This window comes from Pelodiscus sinensis, chromosome 9, assembly GCF_052426305.1.
Source record: "Pelodiscus sinensis isolate ZL-2025 chromosome 9, ASM5242630v1, whole genome shotgun sequence".
NCBI lineage: Eukaryota > Metazoa > Chordata > Testudines > Trionychidae > Pelodiscus > Pelodiscus sinensis.
In genome coordinates, this window is record NC_143060.1 from 48,801,217 (window position 1) to 48,816,438 (window position 15,222).

Consider the following 15,222-nt stretch of genomic DNA (forward strand, 5'->3'; position numbering starts at 1 on the left):
TAGATTAAACTATGGCTAAGAGGTGCTAAGATACCCCTTACCATTTTACATTTCCTTCCCCTCAAGCCCCAGAAAGGGAAGATGGGTTTTTAAGGTTTCTTATAATACTCCAGATTTTTTTTGCCTGGGAGAAGGGAGAAACCTTCCAGTGTATTTTTCAGTAGCTACTGCCCCTGAGAGTTTCAGTAGCGAGTTGCCTGAGCTATTTGATCCTCAGTCCAAAATTCCAGAAATGTATATGCAGAAATAATTTGATTGGCCACTTATAAAAAGTGAAATAATTGAGCAGAGCCACAGTTTTTGGTAAAAGCAGAAGGAAAAGTACAGTACAAGTGACAATGCCAAGATTTACCATGGACTTAGTCAAAGACAACAATACCTTCATTATAATTTTCCTATTCTCTAAATACAGAAGAGCTACAAACACAGCTTTAAATCAAAACAGTTTATTAGGTTTCAGGTTGTTCTAGGATTAACTTTAAAATCTGTAACTTTTATCTTTAATCCTGGGATTTTTTTTTTCTCTTGCTGAAATTTGTCAGTGGAGGTGTGTGTGTAGAACTCCCCATTTTATACTTTCTCTTTTTGCTGTATGCAGGAAAAACTGCCTATACAGGCAGTCCCCGGGTTACGTACAAGATAGGGACTATAGGTTTGTTCTTCAGTTGAATTTGTATGTAAGTCGGAACTGGCTCCAGATTCAGCCGCTGCTGCTGAAACTGACCAGGGGCTGACTACAGGAAGCTGGAGGCAGAATTGCTCTGTCCCCAGCTTCCTGGAATCAGCCACTGATCAATTTCAACAGCGGCTGAATCTCGAGCCTGGGACAGAACAGCTGGGCTGCCAGGTAGGTCCCTGCAGGACCAACCCGGCAGCACCCCAGCTGCTCTACCCCAGCGTCCACAACAAAAGCCTGGTCTGCTGGGGGTAGGGGTGCACTAGCTGCGCTCCCCCTCCCCAGCAGACAGGGACACGGGGAGCAAAGCCGCGGTGGCAGGTTGCCGCGCCTCTGAGGCTTTGCTCTGGCAAAGCCTCAGAGGCGCGGGACCCCGCCGCCGCTGCGGCTTTGTTCCGGGTGTCCCTGGTCTGCTGGAGACGGTCTTCAGCAGACCAGAGGCACCGGGAGCAAAGCGGTAGCGGCGGCGGGGTGCCGCGCCTCTGAGGCTTTGCTTTGTCAAAGCCTCAGAGGCACGGGACCTCTCCACCTCCCCGGCTTTGCTCCAGGTCTCCTTGGTCTGCTGGAGATGGTCCACAGCAGACCAGGGGCACCCGAAGCAGCTTTTCTCACCCCAGAGGTCGAGGTGGCGGGACCGCTGCGCTCTGGGCGGTCCCACTGCCTGCGAGCTCCGGGGCGAGAGAGCCCCGTTCGTAAGTGCAGATCCGACATAAGTCGGATCCGCGTAACTCGGGGACTGCCTGTATACAAAGTGCTATCGGTACAAAGTAAAGAAACTGACCATTTCCTCCCCCCCCCCCCCCCCCCCCCACCCCCTCCCCAATACTCTGTGTGTGACTTAGAACTATAAGATTTTTAAAAGACCTTCAGGCAGAAGTGATTAGTTTTTTGTGGGATGGGGAGTTATCCTGGTTTGTCCCATTAAATAGAAAATTAACTTTTTTTTTTTTTAATAGGCTTTATTTAGGGGTTTTAAAGCCAGGCAGTTGGCTGGTAAAATAAGAGCTGCACGAATAATTCAAGCCTGGTTCAGAAGATACAGAGCACGAAAGGAATATACAGCTGTGGTAAAAGCTACTTGTGTCATTCAAGGTTATTTCAAAACTGGACAGCAGAGGACCTGGTAATATACTATTGTTGTGTGACACACACAATCTTTTCATTAAGCACTTTTTTTATAATTTAGTACTGCTTTGTATTCTGGCAAATCTTGGTGGTTTCTTAGGCTCTTGATTCTTCAGAGATGCAAGAATATGAGTAATGCATTGATTCCTTGGGGCTAGTATGAATAGTTATTCATGTTTAAGCCTTTGAGGGCTGGTGCTATGTATTTCGTGTGAGTATTTGTCTTGAGACAAAGAAGATCTAAAACTTCTCTGGTCACCTTTTACTATTTTACTCCAATATTTCATGTTTCTGTTGACTTTAGCCCAGCTTTTAAGACTCAAGACTAGTGTTCCATTTACACCGTGTGTCTGTGTAAACAAAAAAAAAGTTATGGATTTGAAAACTTTACAATGAATTCCACTTGTCTTGCTTATCTGCTACTGATAGCAAGAAATAAATGCAACTAAAACATTCTATTTTTAAAACTCAAATATTTTTAGAAAAACTAAAATGTTCATTTACGTTAGGTTTTTAAAAATGAAGGCCTCTACAGTTACTATTCAGAGAAGATGGAGAGAGACTCTTATTGCAAGAGAAATTCTGCTACAATTCCTAGCAACCAAGCAAGCTGCAATTAAGATTCAATCAAGTTACCGAAGATACAGCACTAGGAAACTGATTAAGAAGGTATTCACTTTTAAATTCATCTAAGACAGGGTAGTGTTGAAAGTTAAATATTTTCAGTGTTTCCTAATCCTGCTTTCCTAATGTGGGAGCCAGCTCCATCCCTGGTATAACCTGTGTTGACTGTCCAGCCACTCCACAGGCACATCCATATCCCATGAACCACTCCAGAACCCACCACACATCCTACCTTCCCAATGCAGGAGTCAGCTCCATCTCTGGGGACTTCAACCCAGGTGAATGCCCTATCCCCTAGGGCCATTCCAGAACCCAGGCCACCTCCTTACCTTCAGAGGGTCCCTTATCCTGTGTTGGCTGTCCAGTCACTCCCTGGTGAGGGGGCATTAAACTTGTGTAATGTACTAAGCCAGTAATTTCTCTTTCTCTCTAAAAAGTGAGCCTGATCATTGCCTTTTATAACTAGCTACTTTTACTCAAATTAATTTTTCCTTAAGAAAATGTTCTTGATTGGGATCTAGTTTAAAACTGTACTATATTCATAAGCAGGGCTCACCATGCCGCGGCGAACCCTGCTTGCCAGCTGCATGGTTCTGCATGCTGCGCATGCGCAGACCGCACTTGCACGGCTGTGCCAGCTTGTACATTAATTGTCGAGCCCTGTTCATAAGGAACATTACATTAAAATGTTAAAGTTGAAAAGAGAAGTTCTTAAGTCAGAAATTGACAAAGTGAAGTGTCCCATCAGCAAAGCTTTAAGTACTACTTACTTTTTGACATTTTGAATAGTCCAATTGAAGTCAACAATGGAATATAGAAATCCTTCACTGTAGCTGTGTGCTTTACGTGTGTGTGTGTGTGTGTGTGTGTGTGTGTGTGTGTGTGTGAGAAAAGGTTTGTCACCAAAATATTTTGAAGTATGGAGGGAGGGGGGGGGAAGAGAGGGTAAAACCAGAACTAACTTTGCATTGAGTTATGAGTGACACCAGAGAAATACCAGCATTTTTTTTTCCTTTTTGAGTTCTTCCATTTCCCTAGAGGTTCAGGTTTCCTTTACTTTGTGAGAAAACAAGATCCTAGACTCTTAACTTATGCCAAATATAATATTTGCCTAATCTACATTAACTAGCCAATTAACCCATCATAAGACAGGATTTTCAGGTCTTTTCTCCTGAACTCGTTCTCTCTCTCTCTCTCTCTCTCTCTCTCTCTCCCCCCCCCCCCTCTCCCTCTCACTCACTCACTCTCTCTCTCACTCGCCCTTTCTCTTCTCCTCCTCCTGCCACTCTCTCCCCTTGATCTCTCCCTGCCCCCCTTCCCCTTCAATCCTGCCGTGAAGCTCAGCTGAGTGCTGCCTGCTCAGCCGGGCTGCTGCGAGGGAGGGGGGCGGTGCGGTGACATACATGACCGGGGGCGGGCCCGTGTACGTCAGCGCCCCGCCCCTCTTCCCCTCCCTCCGCAGGGGAGCCCAAACAGCCCCTTGCACTGCTGGCTCCCCCGGTGGCCCGGCTGAGGGGTCAGCACTCAGCTGAGCGCCACAACAGGAGGGGAAGGGGGATGGTGACGTACACAGCCCCGCCTCCTGGCTCTGTATTTCACTGCCCTGCCCCTCCTCCCTTGCGGCAGCCTGGCTGAGTGCGCAACACTCAGCCCAGCCTCCACGGAGGGAGGTGAAGGGAGGCGGGGTGGTGATGTACACAACCGGGACGCGGGGTCATGTACGTCACTGCTCCCCCTTCCCCCTCCCGTCATGGTGCTGAGTGATGTGCCCCTCATCCGGGCCCCGGCAGGGGAGCAAGCGGCGGCAAGCGTGGACCCCAAACGGCCGCTCGCCGCCACTTGCTCCCCCACCAGGGCCCAGCTAAGCGGTGCAGAGCGCCACAGCAGAAGAGAAGGGGGGGCGGGGCGCTGACATGTACACCGCCAGGCCCCCTGGCCGTGTACGTCAGCTTTACAGACTCTCAGACACTGGGCTACTATATATATGATGATAAAGCCAAACTGCTTACAATAAAATCCATTGCCAACATTTTTAATTCCTTTAAGAAGGAAACTCCTTGTGAAAACTGCTGCTGCTATTATTTAATGCTGATTCTGTCTTATTGTGGTGAATTTAAATAAGAAATGTAGTGGCATCTTTATTTTATTTTTGATCCTTGGCCACTTTTTCCATCTTACAATAGATGGTAACTTGATAAATATGAAAACATATGAGAAGAGAAAGCACACTTCACTACCTACACACAATTCATTTTCTAGAAGCAGCATGCTGCATGTTTGATTCAGGCAGCTTACCGAGGCTTCAAAGAAAGACACAAGTTTCTTCAACAAAAAGCTGCTGCTCTGGTCATCCAAAAACATATACGAGCGAGGCAAAAAGGAAGATGCGAATGCATAAAATATGTCAAAACTAGAAAAGCTGCTATCAAACTGCAAGCGTTTATTCGGGGATGGTTAGTGAGAAAAAAGGTAAGTGTCTTTAAGCAACATTGCTATTTGGATATTTAAAATATTTCAAGGATAATGTTAATACTAATACAGATTAAATTTGTGTAACGACTCCTAAATTTCATTTTTCTTCATTATTAAAACAAGAATGTTGATGTTTTTAATAGCATAATAGTCTTTACATGGTGATTCCTTTTCTCCATTTGAAGTGATAGTGTCCTGGTATTGCTTACATTATGGGTCACAGATAATTTTAGAGATATTATCCAATCCTGGGCATAAAGTTTGATTAGAAGTTAGGCTACTTAGTTAATTATGATTACAGTGAAAAAGTCTGGCTTCAGAGATTACAATAACCCCAGCTGCTTTCTGTGTGACTCCATTTCTGAGTTTTAGTGCAATAGATTATGATTGTAGCAAAGACTTCTGTCTGTTTTTCTTTTTGCAGATTTTAGACCAGAAACGGAAGATGCAGCTCCTTTGTTTTTCAGCTGCTGCATATCACCATCTCTCTGCTATTAAAATTCAGAGAGCATTAAGAATTCATCTTCTATTGAAACGTGCACAAATGCAGATTCCGTCTGTCCTATGTATTCAGGTTAGCATTATGGGGAGGGAGGAGCTATTTCATACCATTCCTTTCTCTTTAGTGCAAGATTGTTGTAGTGGTATCACCACCTGTCACCATTCTCCCCATTGTGGATGTTGATGCCATCCCCTCCTACACTGTAGTCCTGCCAGGGACCCTGACTAGAAACCAGAGTCCTGACCCGTCTCTTCTTGATGCTGGTGGGAAGAGAGACAAGCTGAATGAAACAAGGAGTCACAAGGTGCAATGAGACATGGAGTCCTATCCCCTAAATATATAATGGGACCAATGTGCAAGTCAACCCCAATTAGTTTACAGGGACCTCATTTGGACATTTACTAATGCAGTGGCAGTCAGCTATTTTATGTCAAAGTCCAGACTGGAGAGAAAATAATACAAAAATAATAACTGTATTGATAAGTAAATAAGATTTCATGGTCTGTTCATAAGTGTCTGGTTGTCCAGGTTTGGTCTGAGGTCTGCCTGTTGACTATCTGTTCTAACCTAACTGATCACACAAGGAGCTGCTTGGCTGAAACAACTAAATTAACCTCCCAAAGTAAGACTCGGGATGCTGAATGGAAGGTGAAAACATGCCAGAACAGGAAAATTTGCTATATAGGAAAACATCTTTCCAGACCTCAACTTAGCCCTCATCATCAAAGGAGACCCTGAAACTAAGGATAGGGCTAGAAACCTCTCTCCCCATCCACCTCTGACAAAAGAGGGTTGATCACCCAACCTCATTACTTCATCCACAGTTAATGGCACATCTGCCCCCTCACCAAGCATTTCTTTAGATGCTCCCAGCCTCTTCAAAGCTACACCTTTGCTTGTATAGTTTTGGTTCCTGGCTTTGCATCGATTACATCCACAATACATTCAGATTTTAGTTCTTACTCTATCAGTTTTGAAGTTACAAGAAGTGCACGCATGCATATGTTTTGGTATTAGGCAAAGAAAGCAAGCTTAATTTGTCTTGTCTTTTAAAAGCTTTCTTTCATCTTAAATAGAGGTGGTTTCGAGCAAGACTTCAACAAAGAAAAAGTCTACAAGATCATCAGAAGGTCATTAAAATACAGCGATTGGTTAAAAGGTGGCTAAAACAGAGAAATGAGGCTGCAACCACAATCCAAAGAGCTGTACAAAAGTTCCTGTTCGACAAACACAGAAGGAAGCTGAAGAACGGAATAATTAAATTTCAGGTATAGTTCTTACAAAAGCCTGCTTCTATTTTATTACCACCCAAAGGTGTTTCTTTCAGAGCATAGGTTGGGTGGTTTGTTGGTTTTTTGAAGATGAATACTAGATTGGAAAACTAAATATCAATTAGCCATCTAATAGTGAAAGACACTGTGTTTGTATTTTTTTAAACTGGGAATCTAGCATTCAGAGGACTGAATACTAAATCTGATCATTAGTTTGTTTTAGATTTCTACAACTGAAATATTTTGAGTCTAACATTTTATTAAATTCCTGTAAGGTTGATTGGAGATCTAATGAAAATTATATCCTAGAGCCACTCTTACTTGTTAGACTTGCCTATTTCTGAAATCTTTCTGCTATGTTTTCTCTTAGGCATTGTGGAGAGGGTATTCTTGGAGGAAGAAAAATGACACAGCAAAAACTAAAGCTTTACGACACAGTTTGGAAATAGCCAACAGAGAGAGCAAAGAAGAAAACAAGCTATGTAACAGAACTGCAGTTGCCATTGACTATCTTCTCAAGTACAAACATCTTTCTTTTATTCTTGCAGCATTAAAACATCTAGGTTAGTACTTTCTTTTTATAAATAAAAATTGGGCACTACCAAGACAACAGTGGCGTCCCAAACTTTTGAGAGGGACCAAATAATTATATTGATGCCTACACTGCAACTGGAAAAAGTGATGAAATTAAAGGATTCAATAGTATGCAAAGCTATTTCCTTCTGAATAGAATATGGCACTGATAAGCTAACAGAAGAGCCATAACCCTCAGAATGTAATCATGACTTTACTACTCTAGTTCCTGGCTTTCCCTTGCCCAGCAGTACTACTTATGATATGTAAAGCATAAAGGCAGTCCTACTTACTGCATATCAAATAAATGAAAAGTATTGCATACAGTGGATACCTTTGTCTTGCTGGAATGTTCAATATCCTAGTTTAAAAAAAAAAAAGAGGCTTGAAATTGATTTCATTTTTGTTGTAATATATTTGCCAAGCTTACTAAAGAACAATGTTACTGTTCTCAAACAAGTTGATTTAGCATTCATGAATGAACCCTTTTTATTTTAGAGGTTGTTACCAGGCTGTCCCCTCTCTGTTGTGAAAATATGGCCCAGAGTGGAGCAGTCTTCACTATTTTTATTCTAATCCGGAGTTGCAACCGTAGTATTCCCTGTATGGATGTTATCAAATATTCAGTTCAAGTCCTCCTGAATGTTTCAAAGGTATTTCAGTGTTTTCTTTTGTTTTATAAGTTTTTGGACTCTCTAATTTACAGATATTTACATTTATCCAAAGAGATTACCATGAACTTAATCTAATGTAATAACTGCTTGTTTTGGGGGCAAAAATATTTTCTTGAATATAAAGCAAATTATTACATTATTTTGAACCATATCATCAAATTATTTTTGAAGGAAAACCAATTTCATCCTGCACAGTTGTGTATAAATTTAAACATGACTTTCAATGAATTTAATGTATTCTAACTAAAATGTGAGTGGTGCAGGGCATGCATGGTTGAAAAAAGTACCACCCCTTTTATATTGTGAAATTGTTAAACAGTTTTGTACAGAAAGGAGAATAATCATTGGTAGGGTATTGCATCCGAAGTTTTATGTTTGTTTTGGAATTAAAAAAATTATAGAAAACACATCAGATTAAATGATGCTTTTCCAAATTTTCACCTTTTCGTATCTACAGATGTGATTAAAATATTATTGAAAGCTAATTAAGCACTATGTTGGGTTGGAGATGAATTAGTTATATTTATAGATCTAGCTTTTGGATGGAAATGTTTGCAAAACCAGAAAATTTTAGATGACTAACTTGAGTTTTGGCTAAATAATACAAATGTAATAATCTACAGTTATGAATAGTTATTCATTTGTGATGCACTGAAATCAGTAAAAATGTTTAGGCATTCAAGTCTAGTACATTTTGCTAAGTGGATATCTTCTTTTTTAGATAGAAAAATATCCATTTAGTTACAAAACATATATGTTAATCAAATGACTTTCAATATTTTGTAGGCTTCCATGATTTTAAAAAAGGATGAAACTTTGGTTAGATAAGCTGCATTATAGTTGGCTAAATAATCTGAGAGCACAATATGTACTTTTGCTGTCTCAGATTCTAAGGGGGAAAAAAAGATTTTTAGTAACATTTATCATGGGGCAACTAGGCACTGTACTTTACTGCCCAGAAATGAATTGTTTTATCTGAACTGCAGTCTAACACACAAGTATCACCTAGTTGGCCTAAAAGAGTAATCTTTATTTTCTTATAGCTTGAGAGAGCACTTATTTTGAGATCTGTTTAGAGCAGTTCTTTTATCTTCCTTTTCAGTATGAAAGAACTACTCAAGTAGTTTATGAAGTAGAAAACTCTGTAGATACATTACTGGACCTACTGCAGATGTACAGAGAAAAAGCTGGTGACAAAACTTCAGAGAAAGGAGGAAGCATTTTCACAAAAACTTGTTGTTTGTTGGCCATTCTCTTAAAGGATTCACAAAGAGCTTCTGTAAGTTTTAGTACTTCTCTTTAGTAGATTGTTATGGCTTCTTCCAGCTGGTTGCTATTGAATTTTCCGACTGCTTACTGAAATATTTGCCTCTATCCCTCTACTAATATATACATGACCGCTGCAATTGTGCTTCTTGCTGTAATATTGTAATAAGGTTGGTAGTTCACCTTGAATGTGGTCCATGATCTCTGAGTTGCACAAGAGGGTCTTTTCACCCCTTTGTTATATTTAAAAACATTGTCAATTACAGAAGTACAGGCAGTCCCCGGGTTACGTACAAGATAGGGACTGTAGGTTTGTTCTTAAGTTGAATCTGTATGTAAGTCGGAACTGGTGTCCAGATTCAGCCGCTGCTGAAACTGACTGCCAGTTCTGACTTACATACAGAATCAACTTAAGAACCCCAGGCGTCCCCAAGTCAGCTGCTGCTGAAACTGATCAGCAGCTGATTCCAGGAAGCCTGGGGCAGAGCAACTCTGCCTCGGGCTTCACGTAGTCAGCGCTGGTCAGTTTCAGCAGAAGCTGACTTGGGGAGGCCTGGGGCAGAGCAGCTGGGGTGCTGCTGGGTTGCTCCAGTAGCGCCGCTCCTCGGTGCTACTGGACCAACCCAGCAGCACCCCATCTGCTCTGCCCCAGGATCCTGATTCAGCCGCTGCTGAAACTGACCAGCAGCGGCTGAATCAGGACCTGGGGCAGAGCAGCTGGGGTGCTGCCGGTTTGGTCCAGTAGTGCCCAGAGCAGCGCTGCAGGACCAATTGGCAGCGCCCCAGCTGCTCTGCCCCAGGGTCCAAAACAAAAGCCTGGTCTGCTGGGGGGAGGGGGGGCACACTAGCTGCACCCCCCCCCCCCCCAGCAGACCAGGGACACGGGGAGCAGAGCGGCAGCGGGGTGCCGCGCCTCTGAGGCTTTGCTCTGGCAAAGTCTCAGAGGCACGGGACCCCGCCGTGGCTGCAGCTTCAGTCCCGGTGCCTGTGGTCTGCTGGGGACGGTCCCCAGCAGACCACAGGCACCCGGACTGAAGCGGCAGCAGCGGCGGTTCCCCGCGCTTCTGAGGCTTTGCTCTGGCAAAGCCTCAGAAGCGTGGGAACCCGCCCGGTGCCCCTGGTCTGCTGGAGACGGTCTCCAGCAGACCAGGGGCACCGGAGCAGCTTACGAACGGGGCTTTCTTGCCCCGGAGCTCGCAGGTAGCAATCCGCCACCTCGACCTCCGGGGCGAGAGAGCCCCGTTCGTAAGTGCGGATCCGACATAAGTCGGATCCGCGTAAGTCGGGGACTGCCTGTATAGATTTCTGATAATCCACTTAGGCTTCTTTTTCTTGGTGATAGTTTATAAATATTGTCTTTGCCTTTGCTCTCCATTCCAATCAATGTTCTCAAATTCTGCTTGCCATACAGTAGTGTGGGGCCGAGGTGGCTCTTTGTAAGCTGGCATGCATGGGGAGCCAGCTTGAAAACCAACTTCCTGCGTTTACTGGTTCTTGCCTGACACCTCCCCCTCCACTGCCTCTGTCCCCATGTGGATCTGCTCCTGCTTCCCCTGATGACGCCGCCTCTAACACAGAGGCAGCTGGGGTGGGGTGGGAGCATGCGTAACCATGCTAGTTTACAGAGTACACATTAAAATCCCTACATTACTTGGTGGTAATTTTGCTAGTATCCACCTGTGGCCTTGTCTAATATAACACTATCACAGGTGCAGCTATAAATGATTTAGTTCATATTTGCTGTATCTTTGGAACTATCATTAGACAAAACTGAATTCAAGGAATAAAATTATTTTCTGAAAATAGTTTAGTTGGAAATATTTGGATATAAAGCTACTTGTGTATCATAGAATCGTAGAATATTAGGACTGGAAGGGACCTCGAGAGGTCATCGAGTCCAGTCCCCTGCCCTCAAGTTAAGACCTAGTATCTCAAGTGTCATTAATAGTCCAAATGTCTGCCATCCAGATATTGAAATGCCAACTGAAATTAAGTATCTATTGCTTTCAATTACATTTTAGTGTGTGTTTGTGGAGAGAAATGCTGCATGTTCTATGAAAAAAGTAGACTGTATTGAGCAAACGGAGTAGTTTTCCATTATTTAACTTACTATTAAATTGTCTTTTGAGTACTGATTATGTGAAATTTGTGTTTTGTAGGAGATCCGAAGCACACCTAGAACTGTTTCTCGTATTCATCGCTTATATAAACTTATAGCTCATAAACACAAAATGGATGCTGAAAGAAGTTTTTTCAAACACAAAATGCACACATCCACAAGTCGGAATTTATTAGTTCCCATAACTCCTGTACGAACAAAAGTAGTTTCAAGGTAAGAATTTTAAATTAATCTGCTTTATTCCCTGTGAAAATATATTGTCGTCTAATTTCAAGCAATTATTTTTTTCACAGAATTAAACCAGACTGGGTTTTAAGGAAAGATAACATGCAAGAAATTGTAGATCCTCTGCAAGCTATTCTAATGGTAATGGATACGCTTGGTGTTGCCTACTGTTAAAATGTAAATACTGTGTTTGAAAATATGTATATAAATGTATGTATTCAAAATGATTAAATGCTTTTGAGGGAGGTAACAAATTAGCGCTAAAAGTGATTACTTACATACAAATTTACTCTAAAATTGGCATTTTATTTTATTTTTTATATGTTGCATTATGTACAGTTTTTTATTTGTACTGTTTCTACTAATGTCTAAAGCAATTGTACAATAAAATACACAAGAGCTTCAAAGCAGTTTGGTGGGTTTTTTTCTTGCTTTGTTTCAAATGTACTGTTCTTACACAATTGTAATCTTATAAGAGACAAAGCAGCATATTTAACGTGCAGCTCGTCCCTAAGGCTTGAATGCGTTTTGACCGTCCATTTGACAAAGAGGAAATACTGTTATCATAGAACACTAGAACTGAAAGACCTCAAGAGGTCATTGAGTCCAGTCCCTTGCCCTTACAGCGGGACCCAGTATGATCTAGACTATTCCTGATAGATGTCTATCTAATCTGCTCTCAAATATCTCCAGTGATGAAGATTCCACAACCTCCCTAGGCAACTTTTTCCAATGTTTAACCACCCTGACAGGAAGTTTTTCCTGTGGTTTAAAGTAAAAGGTTTGGAAATGTGGCTAGTCCCAGGAAGGCGCAGAAACAGGCAAACTATTACTAAATATCTTTTAAACTTTTATTAAAGGGCTTCTACGTATAAATTATGATTTTATCAATTTCTTACATACGTAGGCACTAAATAATTATTAGAATGTCCAATAAGCAAAATGCAATACAGTGAAGAAAATTCTTTGCGGTTTCTCTAAATCCCACTAGTTGTTAACAAGGGACTAGGGATTATTAACAGTTACATTTACATTGTCTTACTTATAAGACTAATCATTTATCTAAAACTTTTAACACTACTACTTAACAATACCTCTAAACAATTTCAGATAACAATACTTACATTTAACAGACACACAAACTACAACAACAACATATTTGGTATTCGTTATGTTTGGTATACGTTATGCTCTACAGGAACTCGTTTGGTTCGGTGAGCGGGAGGTGGCCCTCGGGTGATCAGTCCTCGGACCTGGCTCATATTCTGCCATCCAATTTTTATTCGGGATTCCTCAATTTGATATAGGAGGGGTAGCTGTTTTATAGAGAGCTTTTGCGCACTTTTTGTGATAGGCTAGCAGACCCTGTTTGCTAAGTGACAGGGGTAAGGGGGTGAGATGGTTTCCTGTTTTTCCTTTCCTGCCTTATCGGGCATAGCACAGTCAGCACAACCAGCATGAACTTTACATGAACTTTTTAGTTTTGGTTCCTGTTCGTCGCTGACCTTTAAGTTACATAGTGTAAGGGTTTTCATCAAGGGGAAGTTGACCTTTTGCTTGGATGGCAATACGTGCGAGAGGCCTGGCCAGCAAAGAGCCTGCTTCCACATTTCCTAATGTTCAACATAAATCTACTTTACTGCAGTTTAAGCCCATTGCTTCTTGTCCTATCCTAGAGTCCAAGAAGAACAATTTTTCTCCCTCCTCCTTGTGACACTTTTAGATACCTGAAAAGTGCTATCATGTCCCTTCTCAGTCTTCTCCTTTCCAAACTAAACAAGCCCAATTCTTTCAGTCTTCTTTCATAGGTCATGTTCTCTAGACCGTTAATCATTCTTGTTGTTCTTCTCTGGAACTTCTCCAATTTCTCCACATCTTCCTTGAAATGTGGTGCCCAGAACTGGACACAGTACTCTAGTAGAATTCTAGTAGATTGGTGCGATATCGTTTCCCTTTGCAGAAACCATATTGACTTTTGCCCTACACATTATGTTCCTCTATGTATCTGATAATTCTGTGTTTTATTATTGTTTCAACCAATTTGACCGGAACTGAAGTTAGACTTACTAGCCTGTAGCTGCCAGGATTACCTCTACATCCCTTTTAAAAAATTGGCATCACATCTACGAGTCGTTTCGAATAAAAGATGATTTAAAGCAGGGGTGGCCAAACCATGGCTCATGAGCCGCATGCAGCTTGTGAAGAAAAAAATTGTGGCTCCTCACGGAACTGGGACAGAACCAGGAACCGCTCAGGTCAGCTGCTCTCACGGCCGGGCCTCTGTGAATTGCATGCATGCTCGCTACCCGTGCCTAGTCTACTCACTGCTACCAGCACATTACATCATATCCTGCATGTGCAGGCAAGGTCGCACACAGAGTCCCAGCCTGCATGTGCTAGCAGCCGGCTTCTGAGCGCAGGCAGCGGCTCCAGGTGCAGCGCCAGCGCCAGCAGCGGCTCTGGGACCTGGGCAGAATGTTAGTGGGGGAGGGGGATTGGGTTAGAGTGAGGAAGGGAGGTGTCTGTTTCTGGGAAAGGTTGAGGGGGTGTGCACGGCGTGCCAGCTGCTCAGCACACAGGCGCCCCAGCACCTGGAGGGAGATGTACCGCTGTAGTGGCAGCTCTGGAACCACAGAATTAGGTTAGAGCGGGGTGGGGGTGGGGATTGGTATAGAGGCGGACTGGTGCCTAGCTCTGGGGGGGAAATTGGGTTGGGGTGTGTGTGCCTGGCTCTGGGGAAGGGGAGAGGGATTGAGTTAGAGCAGGAGAGGGGGAAGGGGAAGAACATCCAGCACACTTCCTGAGACCTGGAATCCCCAGGTATTGACTCTAGCTGTCTGTCTCCTCCTTCTGGACAGACTACCCCCACGAGCACTCTGCCCGAGCACCCTGTCCCCTACCCCCACCAGCACAATTGGGGCCACGTTAGTGAGGCTTGGAGGGTTTTGCAGCAGTTGTTTTTTTTGCATCTCACTTGTGTGGCTCCGACTAACTTTTCTGCAGGTCAGTGACCCCGACTCAAAACAGGTTTCCTGGCCCCCTCATAAATAAAGACAACGCTGAAACATTGTGTGTTTGATATTTTATTTAAAAATTAATCCCAGCCAACAAGCCCTCAATTGGAGCCAAGTTCCCATCTGGCTGCAGCATAACACTCCTGCCCTCTCCCCTTTCTCCCCAAACCTGAGCCTATCATACACTGGAACCCCCTGTCCTGAGCCTCACATCCCCAAACTCCTGCACCCCCACATCTTCAATCTGCCACAGCACTCCTGCACCATCGACACACTGCAAATCTGTCTTGAGCCCATTATACTCCCTGCCTTGAGCCCCTCATGCACTCCAGCCTAAACTCCTGCACCCTCACAGCCACAAGCCTGCAGCTTGCTCAGCACCCCAACCCTCCACCTGATCCCAACACTCTCCAGCCTGGAGCCCTCTCCCTGAGCCAGCATCCTCTTCTCTACTTACTCTTGCACTCAAATTCCCTCCGAGAGCTTGCACCTCTCACCCCTTCCCAGTGCTTCTTTTGAGAGCCACAATAGCAGTGGAGACCAAGTGAAGAGCTGGGACAAAGTTGTTAACCTCTCCACCTCCCCCCCCCCCCCCAAAAGGCAGGGCTGTGAAGACCTGGGACAAAGTTGTTAACCCCCCTAAAAAAAAGCCGTGCCTTGGTTTGGCCACCCCAATTTAAA

The 15,222-nt window shown here is 43.4% G+C and overlaps 1 protein-coding gene across 1 annotated transcript in view; it reads left to right on the forward strand.

Moving 5' to 3' along the window:
- ASPM (assembly factor for spindle microtubules) overlaps nt 1-11,934 on the forward strand; it is a 61,779-nt gene extending 49,845 nt beyond the window's left edge. Inside the window, exons 19-28 of the mRNA XM_006130667.4 lie at nt 1,633-1,799; nt 2,311-2,470; nt 4,685-4,894; nt 5,322-5,471; nt 6,476-6,667; nt 7,041-7,233; nt 7,742-7,896; nt 9,020-9,196; nt 11,343-11,515; nt 11,596-11,934. Of these exons, the coding sequence (XP_006130729.4) occupies nt 1,633-1,799; nt 2,311-2,470; nt 4,685-4,894; nt 5,322-5,471; nt 6,476-6,667; nt 7,041-7,233; nt 7,742-7,896; nt 9,020-9,196; nt 11,343-11,515; nt 11,596-11,701 (1,683 nt within the window). The 3' untranslated portion in view covers nt 11,702-11,934. The remainder of the gene's footprint in view (nt 1-1,632; nt 1,800-2,310; nt 2,471-4,684; nt 4,895-5,321; nt 5,472-6,475; nt 6,668-7,040; nt 7,234-7,741; nt 7,897-9,019; nt 9,197-11,342; nt 11,516-11,595) is intronic.
- Nucleotides 11,935-15,222: the final 3,288 nt, after the last annotated feature.